This window comes from Coenobita brevimanus, chromosome 1 (assembly GCF_032717465.1).
Source record: "Coenobita brevimanus isolate Jiangsu-jjx chromosome 1, ASM3271746v2, whole genome shotgun sequence".
Lineage (NCBI taxonomy): Eukaryota > Metazoa > Arthropoda > Malacostraca > Decapoda > Coenobitidae > Coenobita > Coenobita brevimanus.
In genome coordinates this window covers 60,403,474-60,426,501 of record NC_136954.1, presented here as the reverse complement: position 1 = coordinate 60,426,501, position 23,028 = coordinate 60,403,474, and the positions used below count along the sequence as shown (strand labels likewise).

The window sequence follows — 23,028 nt, the reverse complement described above, 5'->3', positions numbered from 1 at the left end:
GGTAATTATTGCGCTCCAGTCAGATTGAGCCGGTGAAGGTTTATATCCAGGGGGTGGTTGGGGTTGATTGCTCATGTAATGCCATTCAGGGATGAGTGAGGCTGGTCACTCTCATCTTAAATGTCGGAACTAACTTGCCTAGCCCCGGGCTTCTACACTCCTCGTGGGGCAATGTAGGATTGGATTATGGATGGATGGATGGAAAAAAATTTTTGTGTTTGCTTATTTTATAGTCATTGCTTGCATCCTCAAAACTTCCCAAACACAGGCTGCTAGCTCCTCTTTTATCTGGAAAACCGCAAGTGAAAGACACTACTCACACAATAGGCATAACTGGGTGAAAATGACCAGACCACTGTAAACAATATATGAAGACCGAGGTGTTGAGCGTCACCCAACCATGTATCACTGAGTCTCAACACACAGTGCAGCTGCTGAGAGAGAGTGAATGTTCTGGAGATAAACAAACCATGTTTCTAATACAGTGTTGCCAAATACTTCACCAAGTAAAGATGTGATAGGTATGGGTTTGTAATCAGAAGGATCAGAGGAACTTCCTTCTTTGGAATTGGGTGGATGTTGGCTCCTTTCCAAGAGTTAGGGAACGAAAAAGTATGTATGCTTTGTCTGAATAGTTTAGCTAGAACAGGAGCAAGTTATGGGGAATACTTTTTCAAAACTACTGGAAGAATTCCATCAGGACTTGAAGCTTTTTTGGTTAGTAAATTGTCTAGGTTAGATTTTATGTATCTGGTCTGTTTCTTTGTTTCTTTAGTAAAGCAGTTTTTAAAGGGCCAAGTTCTAGTCCACGAATGTTTTGATTGACCTCATCTAAAGTAGAATTTCTGGCAGCCGTACTGGCAAGAATGTTAACTCTTCCACAAGGGTCATTTACAGTGTTTCCATCAGAGGATTTGGGTAGGGGAATGGGTCATGACTTGTTAAAGTTACTATCGAGAGAACTGAGAGTTGCCCAAAATATTCTGTCGCCATTTGGATTTTTTAATATTGTGGATGCATGGTTGTGAAGAAAGCTTAATGTGGCAAGATTTATTACTGTTTTTGCCAGGTTTTTATAAACTAAGTAATGAAAATCAGTCATAAGTAGTAATAAAACTTCAGTAGGAAATCTGTACTTAATTTACTGTATGTGGACTTTGGAGCAAGAAATTATGTAAAAGCTTGCAAGGAGCAAGATTACTGTAAGAAAGGCCAGCTTATAATGATGACTTACAAGCTTATTATTGACACTTAGCAAATGAAAAGATAAGGAAGCCGTTATTTTTTAAATGGTCATTTTAGCATACCTGTCATTTTTAGTTTTGGTCAATGTGCACCCCATACACTTTTGCATTTTGTAGTCAGCAGTGATGCAGGAGTCAGACATGTTCCATCATCAGGCAGTGCTTAAGAAATTACTGGAAAAAATAAGGACATCACCACACATTCACACTCCCAGTTTCAGCAACATAACTCCTAGTCTGTACTTTATATTCATTACATGTACTCAGCTGAACATTGCCCTGGAGCTGGACTCTGGTCTTGTGGGTAATGTAATAGCGGTGAACAAGACTCAGATCAACCGGCCAGATGAAGCCACCATCAAGACCTCCCTTCTCCAGCACTGCCTCGAGTCAGGCAGTGTCTGGGATGACGTGCTGCAGAGAAAGGTAAGATGACATCATGGTCAGTTTGTCAGCCTTTTACCCCTTCAGTACAACGATATCTTTTGCAGCTGTCACACTGTTGTCTCCAGCTTTGTTTAGACCTTGTAGTGAAAGGGTCAGAGACCATCAGTTTGCCAGTTTTTAAAAGTACTTTTGCTTTATGATGAATGTGCAACTACTTGCTTGCACTTAGAGATTACAGTTATCTCCTCATTTAGTTTTGACATGCATTGTTGAAAAACTTTTGTTATGTAGACTGTCATTATACAAAAATTACTGATATGCACTTGAAAAATGTATTGTTTTGTAGAGTGTCATTATACACATTCATTATAGTACTGGTTCATTGGGAATATGTTTCTTGTGACTGCATTTGTTGGCCCTGGTGGCAGTCTTTTTTTTTTTTTTTTTCCCCCATCAAATGAGGAGTCTCGTGGACAAGGGGCGAATGCGCCACCACCATCAAAAATGAGTTATGCATGTTTTCCGATAGATGGAAGCACTGAAAATCTCGTGGTGAAGAGCGTTTTCCGATTCCGACCCATGTGGGTTCAGATTTCTAGGTTCAATCTCCCTTGTTTTGCACACGTGGAGGGGAGGAGGAGGAGGGTGGGAGGGTCTGTGATTTCAGAGCTGTAGGGGCGAATGTCGGCACGCGCCCAGCCAATGGGCGAGCGGCTCCCTCTGTCAGAGTTAAAGGGCCGCCTCTCAGCCAATCAGACGCGTGCTAGCACCCCCGCTAGTCATCCCGCCAAGCACGTGAATGAAGCCTAGCTTTGTTTACACTCCGATGACGTCCTCAACTACTAACCATTAGGTCCCCCCCCCCTCTTCATATTGGTGTGCGGTTGGAGTTGTAAATAGTTGGTGAGTATTATAACTTCATTGTGTCAGTCATTAACAATATAATGGTTATCATACACACAATAAAACAACCTGTTGCCGATAAGGAGATGAAAATATTTAATTAATAATTATAGGAAAAATATTAATTACGGGAATTTTTGGCTGAAAATTTCACAGTATCTTAGTTTCATTTACATCTAATACAGGAATGAATTTCAAGATGATTGAACAATAATTACTATATGCTGAAAAAACACCATCGCATGTTTTACTGTGTGTGTGTGCGTGTGTGTGTGTGTGTGTTTTCATTTTTTCCTGCAGTATAAATTTGCCTCGTCCAGAGGATTCTAATGATATATAATAACATGCTATTCTATAATATCCTATGTCTGCCACCTATTCCTGAACTTTAAACGCTCATAACAAAAAAAAAAGAAAATGGCGCATTCGCCCCTTGTCCACGAGACGCCTCAAATGCTGTACAGTGAAAATCAAGGCATAAAACACCATTACATTACATTTACAGTTCTTTTAGACATGCAAATTCACAGGGTTGTTTAATTTAAATTCATCATCATCATCATCCGGACCTCCCCTCCCACCCAAGGGCAGGGTGACTCATATTTTAAATTATTTAAATGGTTTAAATCAAAGAAAAAAAAAAAAAAAATTTAAATCAGTGATTTTTTTTTTTTTTACAAATGTTATTTGGTTTCTTATTCTGTACAGTTAAACAGATTTACAGTATAGAAGCTACTTTAAATTTTAAAATGTATATATTATTCATTAGGCTATGTATATGCATATATTCTGTTCCTGCAACTATTAATTTAGCAACTGCTGTACTATGTGGTTGCTATATGTTTTAATTTTGCAGTGCATGGGTATTATTTTGGTTATTTCAATCATATGTTTATTTTAGAAGTACTGTATAAGGTAATAGTATTCTTAATATAGTATTGTATATTTTGCAATCAAGATGTGCATAGTCTTTCCTCTACTGATTCTGACTGCATCACGGTCACCCAGGAGCCTGGTTACCAAGTAGCAAAATTTAATCATTAGTGTAGTTTCTTTGTAACTGGTACAGTAATGACTTACTTCTTTTGTTTAATTATTATTAATGATTTGAATGTTATGTAATTGAAGATTACCTGGTAACAGGATGTACACCAGGCTTTCCACATTGGCAGGGGTTAGGGGATACAGACCCTCGCGAAAATGGATTTTCCGCGAATGTTTGGCTCACCTCCCTCAAAATGCCTCTACAGCCGCAAATCCCCCCTTGTGAGCAAATGTGCATATACTGTACCTAATAAACCATGTCTGGGACCTGAAATCAGCATAAAATATCACAAATAGTAACAGACCAACTGTAAAAAAACAAATGTGGGACAAAGCTATCACAAGTAAATCGCACAGTTGGGAAGTAATTCACTCACAGATTAGCACAGCAATGCACTTTTTACCTTTGAACATGTGAGAGCACAATTATTGGGGACTATACCGAGATCAGGGGAGGTTTGATGTGGCAACGCATAGGCAACGAAACAACCGCGACAGTGGCAGGACGCAGACTGAGAGGTAGATAGAGGAGCGCAGTGGTTTGGTGCAGGCTTGTTTTGATGCAAAATGACCCATGAGCGTCCGCGCAGCGACACTTTGCGGGCGCAAATGAAATCTTGGCTCCGCAGAGGGACAATCCGCAAATGTGCGAGGGGCACAAAAGTAGAATCCACGAATGTGGAGGGCCTGGTGTATTTTTGCTGCAGCTATTAATGATAATAAGAAAAATTCACAGGTTATCATACTATAGCAGAGGCTTTTACTTGAGCTCACTCTTGAGCATGTCAGCTCAGTATTGCACTATACCTCAGTATGAGTTGCACTAGTGTCACCTTTATTTCATACACACTTGTGTACTGAGCAGTTTGTTTTAAAAATCATGCTGTTCATCATCATCATCTAATCCTGTGTTGCCCCATGGGGAACGTAGGAGTTGATTTTTAAATATCGTTTCGTTTTGTTTCATTTCATTTTTTAAAGGCTCCAATATGCTTGCATGCGTCAGCCTTGGTCACCTAATGGCAGCTTTCCACGCTGCACAATCCATCGCAGCCTCCCTGTTCAGTCCCTTAACCCTGAGGTCACACTTAATGACCTCGTCCCGTGTCTTTCTCGGTTTACCCCTTGTAACCCCACCCCCAATATTAACACGTCTCACCTTCCTCACCCAATTATCATCCCCCATCCTCTCCACATGTCCAAACCATCTCAATCTACCTCTCCTCATCACAACACCAATACACTCCAGTCCCATCCTACCTCTCAACTCTTCCTTCGTAAACCCAGCCCCCCCGGACCTTACACGCAGGGACGCACTAAACATCCACCTAATCATTGTCATTTCTGTACGTCTGAGCTGGCGAATATCCTCCTCCTTCACTGCCCAGGTCTCACTACCTTACTGCATTACACTCCTAACACATGTAGCATACAAAGAGTAGGGAGAGCCCTCTCAATGTCAGAAGAGGCAACAGCTCCCTGAACTTCTTGCAACCACTTCTCATCCTACCCACAGAGCCAGTTTCAGCCCCACCTCCAGCACACAACATGTCTCCCAAATAACAAAACTCTTCCACACACTCAAGAGATTCACCAGCAAGTTCAATCCTTTCACGCCTGACAATCTTCACCTGATCTCCCCGACACGCCGTACTCATAAAATCAGCATTATCTCGCGGTCTACCTCTGATACCACTACATCTCTTGTGCACCCATTTATCACAAACACTGCACAAGATAGAATTACTTCCCTCGCCCTTGTGGCAAACTGCACATGGCCACTCTCCCTTGTCTTTGACAGTACCGCCACCAACCCTAGATATCATCACTTTTGTTTTATCTGCATTTACCCTTAAGCCCTTGTGCCCCATGCCATCTCTCCACTTCCTAAACCTTTCCTCCGCCTCCCTTTCATTCTCTGCAATCAACACCAAATCATCAGCATACAATATCTCCCACGGGAGTCCGTTTCTAAAGTCCTGACTGTGACTTTAAAATCCAGTTTACACGGTTACCTCTCAACTAACACAAGTTTAAAAAACACGTTTTCGTTTTAACACGAGCAAATATTTAAGGAGATATGTTTTATTAACAAGGGTTTCTTGATTTAACGCGACTTTACACATACGTGATGGTTTCAAATTAGCCGCATGCGTCTTGGACAGTCCCGATAAACTGTGTGTGGCAGTTTATGCATAAATAAAATTTTTTATTTGTCTGTTGCTTAAACTGGTTTTATTCGAACTATAATATTCAAAAATGAAGTTTGGCCTCATTCTGAGCAATTTGGCTCATTTTCGGACAAAATTTGGCTAGGAAAGTGATGGTTGATCTAAATTGTTACAACTTGATGCAGCAGAACAGAAAGAAGAAAACCACTCAGACCAAGATAGAGCAGTTCTTTATGAAGAAGACAGAAAACTTAAGGGAGTTATCTTCATCATCATTAGCACGGGAGTAAGAGGAAGAGGAAGGACAGCAGAGTGAGGAGGGACAACAAATTTAGGGTGGGGAGCGGCGGGAGGTGGGGTAGAGGGGTAAGGAGGGACAGCAGCAGACGACGAGTGATGCATAGATGAAGTGAGACTGTGTGTGTTATTGTTTGTGAGCTACTTACTGTAATGAAAATGTTGCTTTTACTGTAGTGTTTTTATGACCTACTAATGCATTAATAATCTTGAGGAACTTTCACAATGCCATGAATGAAGCAGAATTGAAAGAGAATCCACATAAAAAACGAAAACAGTATGTATCTGGGGAGAAGTAAACAATGTTTCGGCCCAACTAGAGCTCAAATGTTGTTTATTTCTCCCCAAATATACTGTTTTTGTTTTTTACGTGGATTTTCCTTCAAATTAATATTATTGCTTTTAAGTTTAGAGTAGCACAACTCCCGAAATGGGTAGACTTTCCCAGAGTCCAGGAACGTAACCCCCAATATTACCATTGTTTCTTATGGGAAAATTATTTTTTAAAAAATGCGTTTTTAACTAACGCGACCTCTCCAGGAACCTAACCCTCGCGTTATTTGAGAGGTTACTGTATATATATTTTTTCTTTATAATTTTTTTTTTTCTCAACCCCACATGCATTTTATATAGGTACCAGTATGGTAGTAGAGGATTCAAGCTTTCTCTTGCTATCCATTTCAGTTTGTATAACGAAAAAATTCACAAAAATGCATTGAAGTGATCAGGGAACACTCAGAATCTTTGACCTTCCTTAGGTGAAGATTAGGGTCAGGATGATGATGATGATGATGATGATGACTCATTCAAGCAACTCATTCATAAAGAAGGAAAAGGTGCGGATTAATTATGGCTGTAGATGGCAAGGATATGAAGAATGTGAGTGCATTCAAGTACTTGGGTAGTGTGATGAGTAAGGATGGAACTTTGGGGGATGAAGTGCATGAAAGGGTACAGCAGGGAAGGAAAGTTGTAGGTTCACTGAAAGCAGTGATGAGAAATAGGGAGGTTAGTATGGAAGTTAAGAAGTCACTGCATGATAGTATTGTGATCCCTACCCTGACATATGGAAGCAAGGCATGGACCTTGCAAGAGGGGAACAAGTCAAGAATGAGAGCAGTGGAAATGAGCTACTTGAGAGGAGCATGTGGAGTGACATGGGGGGACAGGTTGATGATTGAAGAAGTGAAAGAACGTTGTGGGGTGGATGTGGATGAGAATATTAGGAGAAATACACTGAGGTGGTTTAGACATGTGGAGAGAATGGAGAATGAAAGACTGACTAAGAGGGTGTATGTAGGTGAGGTGGAGCGAGGGAGAGGGAGGGGAGGACCGAGGATGAGGTGGAGGGATGGAGTTGAGAGGTATATGAGGGAGGGGGGAGTGAGTTGGGGGGAGAGTAGTCAAATGGTGGGTGACAGAGCGACTTGGATGCGTTTTGTCTGCGTCCACCCTTTGCGGGATTAGGGCGTCGGGTCATAGATAGATAGATAGAACTAACTCACAGGTTGATCAGACATATAGTGTTTTCTGCATATTGCACAGTGGCTAGAAGGGGGTTGGAATCTCCACCTCATCCTCTACTGATTTAGGGGTGTGGTAGCCTTATAGCCCAGCACTCATGCTGCAACCAGCCACATACCATTAATGATCCAGGAGGGAGAGGTTCAGAGTCCATGCTTTGATTCTCTTCCTTCCTTTTACAGATATACGAGATTAACACCAGTTTTGTGACTTCAAGTGGGCACACTCCCTTCTACCTCATGTTTCACCGTCAACCTCGACCAATGGATGTCATTTTTAGCCTCCAGGTGCGTTGTAGCTTATTTATATCATATATCCCTCGTAGGGGCATTTGTCTTCTTAGTATAATAGGAAAAGTGTATGGTAGGATACTTATTGACAGAGTTAGAGAAAGAACAGAGGAATTAGTTGGAGAAGAACAGGGAGGCTTTAGGAAGGGAAGAGGTTGTGTAGATCAGATATTCATTCTTAGATCTTTAGTGGAAAAGTTTCTAGAGAAGGGAAAGAAGTTGTATGCGGCTTTCATGGATTTGGAGAAAGCATATGACAGGGTGGATAGACAAGGATTGTGAAAAGTATTAAGAATATATTGAGTACATGGGAAGTTGTTGAATGCTGTGAAGAGTATGTATGATGGTGCTAAGGCTGCAGTGCGTGTGGATGGTGAACTAAGTGAATTTTTCTCTTTGAAGGTTGGGTTGAAACAGGGATGTGTCATGTCTCCATAGTTGTTCAATCTGTACATGGATGGGGTGATAAAAGTGGTACAAGGTAGGGTAGTGGATGTTGGAGTGGCCCTGGTGAGAGAGGATAGTGTTTGGATACTCCCTGTACTGTTGTTTGCAGATGATACTGTGTTGTTGAGTGAAGACGAAGGGGAGCTTCAAGGCTTGGTGGATGAATTTGGGAGAGTGTGTAAGAAATGGAATCTAAAGGTGAATGTAGGGAAGAGTAAAGTGATGGTCTTTGAGAGAGGTGAAGTCAGTGAATGTAAAGAGAGGTTGGATGGTGAGGAATTGGAAAATGTGAGTACGTTTAAGTACTTGGGTAGTGTGATGAGTAAGGATGGAGGTTTGGAGGGTGAAGTGCTTGAAAGGGTACAGCAGGGAAGAAAGGTTGCTGGTTCTTTGAAAGCAGTGATAAGAAACAGGGAAGTGAGCATGGAAGTGAAAAAGTTACTACATGACAGTATTGTGATACCAACTCTAACGTATGGAAGTGAAGCTTGGACGTTGTTGGAAGGACACAAGTCAAGAGTGAGAGCAGTGGAAATGAGTTATTTAAGAGGAGCCTGTGGAGTCACATGGAGAGACTGGCTGACGAATGAGGATATAAAGGAGCGTTGTGGTGTGGACGTGGATGTGATAGGCAGCGTTATAAGGAACACACTGAGGTGGTTTGGCCATGTGGAGAGGATGGAGGGTGAAAGACTGACGAAGAGAGTGTATGTGAGTGAGGTGGAGGGGGGAAGAGGGAGGGGGAGGCCAAGGATGAGATGGAGGGATGGGGTGGAGAGGTATATGAGAGAGGAGGGTGTGAGTTGGGAGCAGGGTAGTGAAATGGCGGGGGACAGGGCGACGTGGAGGCGATTTGTTTGTGGCCACCCCAAACGGGATTGAGGCGTCTGGCAATAGATAGATAGATAGATCCCTCGTGTTATTAATATCTTTAAATTTATGGTATTTTCTGAGGCTAATTTAATTTTATCTCTTTCAGGAAAGATATGTTTTTAGCTTGGTTTGTCTGTCTGTCTGGCTCTGTCTCTCTGTTTGTTAGCAACTTTATAGGATGGAATTGCATTAGGAATTATAACTGAGGACCATATGAGAACAGTTGATTGAGTTTTGGTTGAAATAGGTAAAAAGAGAGGACGATAGTGCCTTGGCTGAGTCTCCAAGTGTTCTGATTTAGTTATGAAATTGTATAATAATAATTTGCAGCAAATGTGTCAGAGGCACAAAAGGGAATGAATACAGTAGAAATACAGAAGTAAGATTGGAGTATATTTCTTGATCCCACTGACCCTATTAATGATACAGGAAAATTTGGTTGTATTGTTTATGAAGGCTCTAACATGCTTGCATGTGTCAGCCTTGGTCACCTACTGACGGCTCTCCCTGCATCTCGATCTTTGGCAACCTTCCTATTCAATCCCTTATCCCTGAATAAGACCCAGAGGCTGTAAGATGATAATAATTTTACCTTTTGTAACTTCAGGTGAGCAGTAATGCCAAGCCAAATTTTGTGGTGCGTGACATTGAGAGATACATGGAGGAAAGGGAACGCAAAGCCAGTGACATTCTCACACAGGTAAGATTGTATAATTATGTTGCTGTGAAAGCTATTTATAATGATAACTTTTGACCTCAGTATGGTATGAGTCTTGAAGTCAAGAGTGAGAGCAGTAGATATCAGATGTTAGGAAATAATAAGTATCTATCTATCTATCTATTGCCAGACGCCTCAATCCCGTTTGGGGTGGCCACAAACAAATCGCCTCCAAGATGCCCTGTCCCCCGCCATTTCACTCCCCTGCTCCCAACTCACACCCCCCTCTCTCATATACCTTTCCACCCCATCCCTTCATCTCATCCTCGGCCTCCCCCTCCCTCTTTCCCCCTCCACCTCGCTCACATACACTCTCTTCGTCAGTCTTTCACCCTCCATCCTCTCCACATGGCCAAACCACCTCAGTGTGTTCCTCATAACGCTTCCTATCACATCCACATCAACACCACAACGCACCTTCACATCCTCATTTGTCAGCCTGTCTCTCCATGTGACTCCACAGGCTCCTCTTAAATAACTCATTTCCACTGCTCTCACTCTTGACTTGTGTCCTTCCAACAACGTCCAAGCTTCACTTCCGTACGTTAGAGTTGGTATCACAATACTTTCATGTAGTAACTTTTTCACTTCCATGCTTACTTCCCTGTTTCTTATCACTGCTTTCAAAGAACCAGCAACCTTTCTTCCTTGTTGCACCCTTTCAAGCACTTCACCCTCCAAACCCCCATCCTTACTCATCACACTACCCAAGTACTTAAACGTACTCACATTTTCCAATTCCTCACCATCCAACCTCGCTGTACATTCACTGACTTCACCTCTCTCAAGGACCATCACTTTACTCTTCCCTACATTCACCTTTAGATTCCGTTTCTTACACACTCTCTCAAACTCATCCACCAAGCCTTGCAGCTCCCCTTCGTCTTCACTCAACAACACAGTATCATCTGCAAACAACAGTAGAGGGAGTTTCCAAACACTATCCTCTCTCACCAGGGCCACTCCAACATCCACTACCCTACCTTGTACCTCTTTTATTACCCCATCCATGTACAGATTGAACAACCATGGAGACATGACACATCCCTGTTTCAACCCAACTTTCAAAGAGAAAAATTCACTTAGTTCATCATCCACACGCACTACAGCCTTCGCACCATCGTACATACTCTTCACAGCATTCAACAACTTCCCATCTACTCCATATATTCTTAACACTTTCCACAATCCTTGTCTATCCACCCTGTCATATGCTTTCTCCAAATCCATGAAAGCCGCATACAACTTCTTTCCCTTCTCTAGAAACTTGTCCAATAAAGATCTGAGAATGAATATCTGATCCACACAACCTCTTCCCTTCCTAAAGCCTCCCTGTTCTTCTCCAACTAATTTCTCTGTTCTTTCTCTAACTCTGTCAATAAGTATCCTACCATACACTTTTCCTATTATACTAAGAAGACAAATGCCCCTATGATTACCACACACTTCTTTTTCCCCTTTTCCTTTGTACAAGGGAATAATAAGTACATGACTGCATAAGTTGGACAGGATAAGAAATGTAGAAACTGGAGAGTTATGAAAGATGTGGATTATAGACATCTCTTGGCCTGAAGATAAAAGTTTATTCATCATCATCATCCAATCCTATGTTGCCCATAGGAGCCCAGGGCTAGGCAAGTTGGTCCTGACATTTAAGATGAGAGTGACCAGCCTCACTCATCCCTGAGTGGCATCATGTGAACAATAAACCCCAACCACCCCTTGGATATAAAGCTTCACCAGCTCAATCTGACTGGAGCGCCATAATTACCCACTAAACCGCCAGGCGCAAAAAGATATTTATTCACTGAGTGAATTTTTCTCTTTGAAGGTTGGGTTGAAACAGGGATGTGTCATGTCTCCATGGTTGGTCAATCTGTACATGGATGAGGTAATAAAAGAGGTACAAGGTAGGGCAGTGGATGTTGGAGTCGCCTTGATGAGAGAGGGTAGTGTTTGGAAACTCCCTGTACTGTTGTTTGCAGATGATACTGTGAAGATGAAGGGGAGCTACAAGGTTTGGTTGATGAGTTTGAGAGAGAGTGTAAGAAACGGAATCTAAAGGTGAATGCAGGGAAGAGTAGTGTTGGTCTTTGAGAGAGGTGAAGTCAGTGAATGTACAGTGAGGTTGGATGGTGAGGAATTGGAAAATGTGAAAGTGTTTAAGTACTTGGGTAGTGTGATAAGTAAGGATGGAAGTTTGGAGGGTGAAGTGCTTGAAAGGGTGCAACAAGGAAGAAAGGTTGCTGATTCCCTGAAAGCAGTGATAAGAAACATGGAAGTGAGTATGGAAGTGAAAGAGGTACTACATGACAGTATTGTGATACCAACTCTAATGTATGGAAATGAAGCTTGGATGTTGTTGGAAGGACACAAGTCAAGAGTGAGAGCAGTGGAAATGAGTTATTTAAGAGGAGCCTGTGGAGTCACATGGAGAGACAGGCTGACAAATGAGGATATAAAGGAGTGTTGTGGTGTGGATGTGGATGTGATAGGAAGCATTAGGAGGAACACACTGAGGTGGTTTGGCCATGTTTAGAGGATGGAGGGTGAGAGACTGACGAGGAGAGTGTATGTGAGTGAGGTAGAGGGAGGAGAGGGAGGGGGAGGCCGAGGATGAGATGGAGAGATGGAGTGGAGAGGTATATGAGAGAGGGGGGTGTGAGCTGGGAGCAGGGCAGTGAAATGGCGGGGGACAGGGCGACGTGGAGGCAATTTGTTTGTGTCCACCCCGTATGGGATTGAGGCATATGGCAATAGATGGATAGATTGATAGATATTATGGTTATGTTGTATAGAGAGAATGAGTAAGTAGCATTGAGAAAAGCATCCATCAGTCATTCAATCCAGTAATGCCCACCAAGAGCCTGGGGGCCTGAGTGTAGTGAAAAGCACCCATCAGTCATCCAATCCAGTATTGCCTTGATAAGAGCATATGGGCCTGAATGTTGTGAAAAGCACTAATCAGTCATCCAATCCAGGATTGCCCCGTGAAGAGCATAGGGGCCGGGAGCAAGGCTACTCAATCCAGACTTTGAAGGCAAGTAACCCATCGTTCACCCTTCAGCAGCATTATGTCAGCAATAACCTCAAAACACCCCACAGAATTAAATCCATGTGTATCATGTCTGGTTGGGAGCACCATAACTCTTTAGACCACCAGGTGTCATATGATATTTGTGAACTTGGTGGAGGGAGAAGACATGAATTTCAAGATGTCTGGAACTGGTTTGTGAATTTGTGAGAAGATCAGGTATGGAAAGTGAGAAAGCAAAAAAATTGATGAAGGAATAGTGATGGTGGAACTTGAGATGTATGCAACAGAGGTTGAACCTCCCTTTAAGAATTTCATTCAATGCCAGCAATATCCTGTATATTCGCAGAAGGACAACAATTCCAGAACACACTACTGGTTAGATGAAGGAATTTGGATTCAGCATTTATAACACATACCTCAGGTTTTGCCTGCACAGTGTTATCAACTCAGGCAAACCTCAAAACAGCTTGAAAATCAGAGTTCCAGGTCTCCATGTACTGTACTGTGAATTTTGCCCTTCATGCAGACAAAAAAATCCTCTCGCAAGTGTTTACGAGACTGAAAGTGTTAACAGAATGGGCTCTGTCCCACAAAAGTTATGAGAGATGTTAAGCTTATAAATGTCTATAGGGTTGTAGAAGATTGATGTTGTTTAGGTAGAGTCAGTAATTTCAGAGGCTTGAAAAGATGAGGGATTGGATGTACAATATGATTCTTCTGGCACTCATGATACTTCTGCTTTATTTTCCCATTTTTTAATTTCTGGATCATACCCACTTGATTTATTAATGGACAGTAGGGTTAGAATGATGATGATGAAGGTGAAGAAAATATTTAAAGTTGGCATTGTTGTTAGAGACTTTATAAGTTTCTTCAGCTAGAAAACTTTGATGTTTTTTAAAAATTTGCTTGTAACAGGCACTTGGTGGGCAGACAACACATGAGCCATCAGACCCAGCCGAGAGTGAATCCGGGGAGTGTGTGGATGGAGTCAGTGCTAGTGTTCTTCTTGATGCTGTTGCAGGGGCTGGACAAGGCAGTGTTCACGTTGTGTCTGATATGGAGGTACAGTAGTCATGTACACCTCACAATTTACACAGTTACAGATTACGTTACATTTACTCCAACATTTATCTCTTGCTTTCACTACAGTAAGTTACGTCCTTTCAATATTCGCCCACCTCAGATTATCTGCTGATACAGTTCTTTGTCAAATAGTGCATTTTCAGTCAACACATCTTCATAACATTTTGCCCACCTCTGAAGGGACTATTTCATTGTACCTTTGTTAGAAGATATGGGAGATCATTAAATGTTTGGTTGCTAATTGGAATGAGGTAGAGTATTATGATAGCCTTTCTTTTAATTACAGAATTCTCTCACTTTTCAGAATACTTTATCAGACACCTTACACCCACCCAGCTTTCTTTTGTAGTTACAATGCAGCCTCAAAAATTCAAAGTGTGTGTGACCACGAACAGCTTGAACTTCGAAATTTTTTAGAAGTAGTAGTTAGTGGCCATCCATGTCTTATCTCAAAGGTTAGACATAACTTGTGGTAGCTTAGTAGCATAAATTACCACACTTATCCCTGTCTTTTATATGTAATATTTAACAGCCTCTCCATATCATATCTCAGTATGTAGACATAGCATTGGCAGGCCAAGGCTTAAGTTTGTGCAGTTATTCATATATCATACCCATAGTGGTATTTAACTGGCTATCCTTGTCTTATTATTCAGTTTAGACCACCTCAGCAGACCAAGCAGTCTACTGAGGTATTATTATCATAGTAATAACAACTGGCTAATTTTGTTGTATCTTGAAGTCGACGCATCAGTTCCATTGACAGGCCAGATGTGTTGGGTTGGGAAACTGAAATAAAAGTTATTTCAGATGGGAGTATGGGAGTATGGATGGGGTATATGTGCAGGAGTAGATGAGAATGAGAGGGCAAAGGAAGGAGTGTGTATAGTTGTGAGTAAAAGATGGAAGAAGAGTATAAGACAGTATGGATCAGTTGGGTCAAGGATTGTGTGGGTAAAGTTGAAAGTTGGAATACAAATGTGGGCGATTGTGTGTGTGTATGCGCCAACGCAAGATCGTGCTAGAAGAGTGAGAGAAGAGTTCTGGACAAATGTGGAAGTGTGCATGGAAAAGTTTGGAAGGAATGAGAGAGTGTTTTTGATCGGTGATATGAATGGTAAAGTTGGTAATGTGAAGGTGGATGGAATAGTTGGTGAGTGGGGTGTGCCTGCTGAGATAGATGAGAATGGGAGTGCGTTAGTGGACATCTGTGCTGGGAGGGGGTTGGTAATAGCCAATACCCTCTTCAGGCATAAAATGATCCACAGGTATACATGGCGAGTGATGAGAAGGGTGGGTGGTGAACTGAATGAAAGGAAGGCAATGATTGATTATGTGTGTGTGGATGAAAGGATGCGAAGATGTATATTAGATGCAAGAGTTTATAGAGGTTGGGGGAGTGGCCTTTCTGACCACTACTTGGTGGTGGCCAGAATTAGGATGCAAGTAAGATGGAGGAATAGAAGAAGGGAAAGACGAGAGGAAGGAGTAGTTGCAAGGAGAGTGGAAAGGTTACAAGAGGATGAGAAAAAGGCAGAGTATAAGAGAGAAGTGGAGGAACGATTGGGCAAATATGAATTGGAGCAGATGGGAGACGTGGAAGGTGTGTGTAAGATATTTACAGAAGAAATATGTGCAGCATGTGATGTGGTGTGTGGAAGGAAGAGAAGACGGAGGGGGGTGCAAGGAACAGCGTGGTGGACTGAAGAGGTGAAACAGGCTGTGGCACAAAAGAAGAAAGCATACAATGAATGGATGAGAAATAGGGGCGTGGAAGAAGTTGAGAGGCAGAAGAGAGAGTTATATGTGGAAAGGAAGAGAGAGGTGAAAAGATTAGTAAGAGAGAGTAAGAAGAGAGTGGATGAGGAATTTGGAAGGAATTTGAGTGTAAAGTGGAGGGACTGTAAGAAAATGTTCTGGAGAGAAGTGAAAAGAGTAAGACAGGGTGGAAGTGAAGTTAGCAGGGGAGTGAAAGATAAACATGGTAGATTACTAGTGGAGAAGGGAGAAAAAGTGAGCAGATGGAGAGAACACTTTAAGGAATTGTTGAACGTAGAGGATGGAAGTAATGCGAGTATAAGTGGCTGGGGAATGGCTGGGAGAAGGAGGGAGGTGAGAAGACAGGTAGAAATCAGTAGGATAGAGGTTGTGGAAGCAATGAAGAAAGTTAAATCGGGGAAAGGCCCAGGAATTGATGGAGTGTGTGGTGAGATGCTGAAGCATGGGGGAGAGATAGTAGTAGAATGGATGTGGAAGATGTGCAGATTGGCCTGGGAGGAAGGTAGAGTCCCGGAGGATTGGAAGTCAGGTATAATTATTCCCTTGTACAAAGGAAAAGGGGAAAAAGAAGTGTGTGGTAATCATAGGGGCATTTGTCTTCTTAGTATAATAGGAAAAGTGTATGGTAGGATACTTATAGACAGAGTTAGAGAAAGAACAGAGAAATTAGTTGGAGAAGAACAGGGAGGCTTTAGGAAGGGAAGAGGTTGTGTAGATCAGATATTCATTCTTAGATCTTTAGTGGAAAAGTTTCTAGAGAAGGGAAAGAAGTTGTATGCGGCTTTCATGGATTTGGAGAAAGCATATGACAGGGTGGATAGACAAGGATTGTGGAAAGTGTTAAGAATATATGGAGTAGATGGGAAGTTGTTGAATGCTGTGAAGAGTATGTATGATGGTGCTAAGGCTGCAGTGCGTGTGGATGGTGAACTAAGTGAATTTTTCTCTTTGAAAGTTGGTTTGAAACAGGGATGTGTCATGTCTCCATGGTTGTTCAATCTGTACATGGATGGGGTAATAAAAGAGGTACAAGGTAGGGTAGTGGATGTTGGAGTGGCCCTGGTGAGAGAGGATAGTGTTTGGAAACTCCCTCTACTGTTGTTTGCAGATGATACTGTGTTGTTGAGTGAAGATGAAGGGGAGCTGCAAGGCTTGGTGGATGAGTTTGAGAGAGTGTGTAAGAAACGGAACCTAAAGGTGAATGTAGGGAAGAGTAAAGTGATGGTCTTTGAGAGAGGTGAAGTCAGTGAATGTATAGCGAGGTTGGATGGTGAGGAATTGGAAAATGTGAGTACGTTTAAGTATTTGGGTAGTGTGATGAGTAAGGATGGAGGTTTGGAGGGTGAAGTGCTTGAAAGGGTACAGCAGGGAAGAAAGGTTGCTGGTTCCTTGAAAGCAGTGATAAGAAACAGGGAAGTGAGCATGGAAGTAAAAAAGTTACTACATGACAGTATTGTGATACCAACTCTAACGTACGGAAGTGAAGCTTGGACGTTGTTGGAAGGACACAAGTCAAGAGTGAGAGCAGTGGAAATGAGTTATTTAAGAGGAGCTTGTGGAGTCACGTGGAGAGACAGGCTGACGAATGAGGATATAAAGGAGCGTTGTGGTGTTGATGTGGATGTGATAGGAAGCGTTGTGAGGAACACACTGAGGTGGTTTGGCCATGTGGAGAGGATGGAGGGTGAAAGACTGACGAAGAGAGTGTATGTGAGTGAGGTGGAGGGTGGAAGAGGGAGGGGGAGACCGAGGATGAGATGGAGGGATGGGGTGGAGAGGTATATGAGAGAGGGGGGTGTGAGTTGGGAGCAGGGTAGTGAAATGGCGGGGGACAGGGCGACTTGGAGGCGATTTGTTTGTGGCCACCCCAAACGGGATTGAGGCGTCTGGCAATAGATAGATAGATAGATAGATCATTTGAGCTTTAGGTGTTTATGAACTTAAGAGTTCGTATTTTTGAGGTTGCAATTGTCACTTAATGTGAAGCCACCAGAAAAGGAAAGAAGAGTAATTTTTTATTACTCTTCTCTCCATTTCAGGTGACTTTATATTGAGTGACAAGCCTAATGATGTCCTGTAAGCCAGGAAACCATTTACAGTACAGTGCTGGGTGGTAATCGTATGACCAACCTGTATGTGTTTCTTACATGTGAACAAGCGGGTCGGTGGGGGGTTAGTTCCCCTCCCCGTAAAACAGCTAACTGAAAGACACATGGCCACCCCTTAAGGGATTGTGGCATCTGGGTGTAGACAGATTGAGTAGAGACTTTCAATCAGTTCATTAAAAAAAAAATAATAATAATAATGATAATCATTAGTGGTCATCTCTTAAATGTGGTCATCTCATAGGCTCAGATTTACAGAAATGGCAGTGATTAGATGGATGTGCAGTGCATCCTTGAGTGCAAGACCTGGGGGAGCTAGGTTTATAAATGGATAAGTTGAGAGGTAGGATGGGACTGGAGTGTATTGAAGCTGTGATGAGGAGAGGTAGATTGAGATGGTTTGGGCATGTGGAGAGGGTGGGGGATGATAATTGGGTGCACAAAGTGAGAAGTGTTAATGTTGGGGGTAGGTAGTGAGAGGTAGACCAAAAAAAAGACCTGGAATGAGGTCATTGAGTGGGACCTCAGGGTTAAGGGACTAAATAGGGAAGCTGCCAGATCGAGCAGTATGGAGAGCCTCTATTAGGTGACTAAGGCTGACACATGCAGACATGTTGGAGCCTTAAAAAATGAAAATGACCTCTTAAATGTTTTGCTATTACAGTATCAAACTGGGTTGTTGCCCCAGTCAGTCCAATACAGGTTTTACTGTGTGGTAGACTAAGTCATTCACCATAGCACCCCCCCCTATCCCCCACTTTTTTTTTTTTTAAATATATATAGTTAATGAACTGTTTTCTGTGTGTAAAGGTGGATGGAGGGGGTCATACAGGAGTTCAGGTGGTGTCTAATATGGAGGTAGTAGGTGTGGACCAAGACCATGCTCACTACACACATGTCACACACCTCCCAAACCCACAGGTATGTACATTCAAGGTACTGTCACCAACAAAAGTTTGATGATACTTCCCTGGTGGCTGTGGCAGTGGAAGGTAGTAATGGAATATTTTTGTTTGATAGCAGTATGAAGCATACAACAGTGGGAATGAGAATTACAGAAAGCAAGACACAGGAATTCATCTGTCAACTTCTGCTTGTACTGTAATAGTACAGGTAAAGGCAGTCCATGTTATATGTCAGGGATGTGTTCCAGAATACCACAACTGTATACTCATTCCTGATAAACATGCTTTACAGGTAGCAATTAAATGTAAATGAATGAAGTTTATTTAATTTACTGGTAGTTGTATGTCAGAAAGACTATTAAAGAAAGGTGACTTACAACAAAGACTTACTGGAGTGAGATTAACCTTTTGATTGCATAGATTTTTCTCAGCTGACCAAATCGTGTGGTGTTAAGTTGAAGCATATCAGGATAATACCAGATGATTTCATGCAGCTAAGAAAGATTGTAGCTGTCAGAGCTTTAAATCCCTGCTGTTATGGACTTCTCTAAGTGTTATATTCAGTTAAGGGTAATAGTATATAAGGAAAAGAGTATTGATAACTTGATGGTAAGGATATGGCTAAAAATTTCTTTATTTCTCGGCACTTTTTCCAACCCCAGACTTTTTTAGAACCTCTGTGGCAAATATTCCTCCAAGTCCTTCTTGCACTACATCCCACTCTAAGCCTCCCTCCTTCATGTGCTTCTCCACCCTTATAAGGTTGAACTACTTGCTGGGCAGTAATGAAAGATTATGTTGTTCAGGAACTGCAGGAGGCAGAGTATAATGGAGTGAAGGAATATATTAAAGCGAGGAGAATGTTGGATGAGGAGGAAATGGAAAATGTGAGTGCATTTAAGTACGTAGGTAGTGTCATGAGTAAGGATGGAAGTCTAGAGGGTGAAGTGCTTGAAAGGGTACAACAAGGAAGAAAGGTTGATGGTTCCTTGAAAATTGTGATAAGAAACAGGGAAGTGAACATGGAAGTGAAAAAGTTACTCATTCATCATTCATTCATTCATCATCCAATCCTACATTGCCCCATGAGGAGCATAGGAGCCCAGTGCTAGGCAAGTTGGTCCTGACATTTAAGATGAGAGTGACCAGCATCACTCATCCTTGAGTGGCATTACATGAGCAGTAAACCCCAACCTCCCCTTGGATATAAACCTACACAGGCTTAATCTGACTGGAGCACTGTAATTACCCACTAAACCACCAGGCGCCAAAATTTGGTTATATATATGGTTACCACCCAGTGTAGTAAATGGTTTCCTGGTGTACAGGAAACCATTTGGCTTGTCACTCTTGTAGAGTCACCCACAGGCAGAAGGAAGAGGAAAGAATGAAGGAAACAAAGACAGAAGGGGTAGTGTAATGTCACCTGTAGGCAGAAGGACAATGAAAGAATGAAGGAAAGAAAGACAGAAGAGGATGGATAGAAAGAAGGATGGAGGAGAGGAAAGGGCAGACATCTGAGAGCAGCACTACATCGAGTGTGTGGATGGTGAGTGTCCCCATCTACCACCACAATAAAAAGTTACTACATGACAGTATTATAATACCAACTCTGATGTATGGAAGCGATGCTTGGACCTTGTTGGAGGGACACATGTCAAGAGTGAGAGCAGTGGAAATGAGCAATTTGAGAGGAACATGTGGAGTCACATGGCGAGACAGACTGACAAATGAGGAAATGAAGGAGCATTGTGGTGTGGATGTGGATGTGATAGGAAGTGTTAGGAGAAACACACTGAGATTTTTTGGCCATGGGGAGTGAGAGACTGATGAGGAGAGTGTATGTGAGTAAGGTGGAAGGGGGGGAGAGGGAGGGGGAGGCCAAGGATGAGATGAAGGGATGGAGAGGAGAGGTATATGAGAGAGGGGGGTGTCAGCTGGGAGCAGGGCAGTGAAATGGCGGGGGATAGGGCGACATGGAGGCAATTTAGAGGTGTGCGGTACATAGGAGGACTACTGGGCCCTGAAAGCAGGCTGTGAAGCCTATGCCCAGAGTCGGTCACATAAAAAAAAAAAAAAAAAAAAAAAAAAAAAATGTTTGTGACCACCCCTTACAGGATTAAGGCATCTGGCAATAGATAAATATATAGAGGAGAATGTTTCACAGTTTTTTGGTGTGGCCAATGGCGTCAGGTAATAGATAAGTGGAAGTGGATGAGAAGCTGACTGAAACTAGATGGACTCATAAAGCAGAAATATCTTTCCAGTATTATTTGGAGATTATTTACTGCTAGTAAAACATAAATGAGAGTCGTGTGTCATGGATGGTTCAGCATTTAAATGCATTCACTAAAGCTTGGAAGGATACTTCTTGTACTTTTTAAAAATTAAATTAGAAGTAATTAGTAATGTTACTGTTTTGTGCAATGAAGACCTTTCCATTGCTGCTATACATTTTAAGCCTTCACCTTGCGACTATAAAAGAAACTTCCAAAGGCAAGCAGAATTACAGTACATGAGGGTAACCAGACTGAAATAAATAGTTATTTTTTGTGCTCACAGAGTCAGTGAGTTGCTGATGCACATAGAATGTTATACTGTACATTTATGTAGAAGAGTCTTACTTTGGATCATTCCTCCCCTTATGAATGTGTAATAATGGGATGATGACAACAGCAAGGCTAATGAAGATAATAATAAGTATGAAGACATTATACAGTACTACAGTATATTCCTCTTTCCAGGTCATAGATGAGGGTGGTGGATCTGTGTACGAGATGGGTGACGGGGAAGGCCAAGTGGTGGTGGTTGCAAATGGGCTACCGGGACTGGATGATGGAGGAGGGGGTGGAGGGGAGGTGATGGTGGTTCAGCCCAGTGGGGGAGGGGAACAGGGGGTAATCATGCTGGCAGAGAATCAGGTCATAATGGAGACAGTGGATGGGCGCCAGTTCACATATGTGCCACAGACCTGTCCTTCGTAAAACCTTCAGCACTTGACCTGACCTTCTTGACTCCTTGAACACTTTTTTGTAAAGCCTTCAACACGCCCTGAATTTTGTAACTCCTTTAACAATTATCCTGTCTTTTGTATATCCAACCTTTATAAAGTGTTCAATACCTATTCTGGCATTTTTAAAGCCTTCATCTCTTATCCTGAACTTTGTAAAGCCTTCAGCACTTACACTGACCATTGTAATTTCATCTTGAGCTTTGTAAAGCCATGAATGTTTATCATGACCTTCATATTTGTCATTTTAGCCAAGCTACCACCAGACAGTTTTGTTCAAGGATGCAAGAACCTCCAGTAATAATAAAGGTCATATCAAACCCCTCCAGGTTAAAGCATTTTCCTTAAGCTGAGGTTTGCGGGAATAATGAAAAAAGTACCACACATCATTGGATTGAATGGAATAACCACTTGAACTCACTGATTTCCCCCCCCCCTACCCCCACATTGTTGTATGAGAAAAAGATCTTATTTTGGAGAGGTTAATGAAGACGTTTAGCTCCAGTTTAGAAATGTCTCCCAAGTTTAATCAAATCATTTGTGCATAGCAAAATTGAGCCAGTGTAGGTTTATATCCAAGGGGTGGCTGTGGTTTATTGCTCACGTAATGCCGCTCAGGGATGTTTGAGGCTGGTCACTCTCATCTTAAATTTCAGGACCAACTTGCCTAGCCCTGGGCTTCTATGCTCCTCATGGGGCAACATAGGATTAGATGATGTATGTATGTATGCATATATCATCATCATCATCATCATCCGGACCTCCTTTCCCACTCAAGGGCAGGGTGAGGAGTAGCAATGTCCAGACAGCCCAAAAGTGCCCAGTCCAATGGGCCACGCTTCCATTCACTCATCATACAAGCCCCCGGAATCCTGGCTCTATCGGATACGCCAAAAACATTCACCACGTTCTGTAGCTTCACACAATCGTATCCGATAGAGTCGGTAAAAATAAAAAGTACACCAATGTAATATAGCAATACACATGATGTACTTCTGACTTGTAAGAAAAGAGCATATAAGATTTGTCTTCAGAACAATAATGGAGGGAACTGCAAGCAGTGTTGGGGAATGATATTCATCAATGATATTTGAGAGAAGCACAATAAAGTAATATTTAGTTGAGGGAGTTTGGACAAGTGCTGTACTTGCAGTTACTAATCCATGAGCCATTCCTATCTGTCTATTGCCAGACATCCAGTCCCAGAG

At 42.2% G+C, this 23,028-nt stretch overlaps 1 protein-coding gene across 1 annotated transcript in view; it reads left to right on the top strand.

Moving 5' to 3' along the window:
- The window catches only part of LOC145399543 (uncharacterized), a 257,044-nt gene extending 234,985 nt beyond the window's left edge, over nucleotides 1–22,059 (top strand). The window contains exons 37-42 of the mRNA XM_080272155.1: nucleotides 1,512–1,670; nucleotides 7,753–7,857; nucleotides 9,788–9,880; nucleotides 13,854–14,000; nucleotides 18,716–18,826; nucleotides 21,555–22,059. Coding sequence (XP_080128281.1) covers nucleotides 1,512–1,670; nucleotides 7,753–7,857; nucleotides 9,788–9,880; nucleotides 13,854–14,000; nucleotides 18,716–18,826; nucleotides 21,555–21,794 — 855 coding nt within the window. The 3' untranslated portion in view covers nucleotides 21,795–22,059. The remainder of the gene's footprint in view (nucleotides 1–1,511; nucleotides 1,671–7,752; nucleotides 7,858–9,787; nucleotides 9,881–13,853; nucleotides 14,001–18,715; nucleotides 18,827–21,554) is intronic.
- Nucleotides 22,060–23,028: the final 969 nt, after the last annotated feature.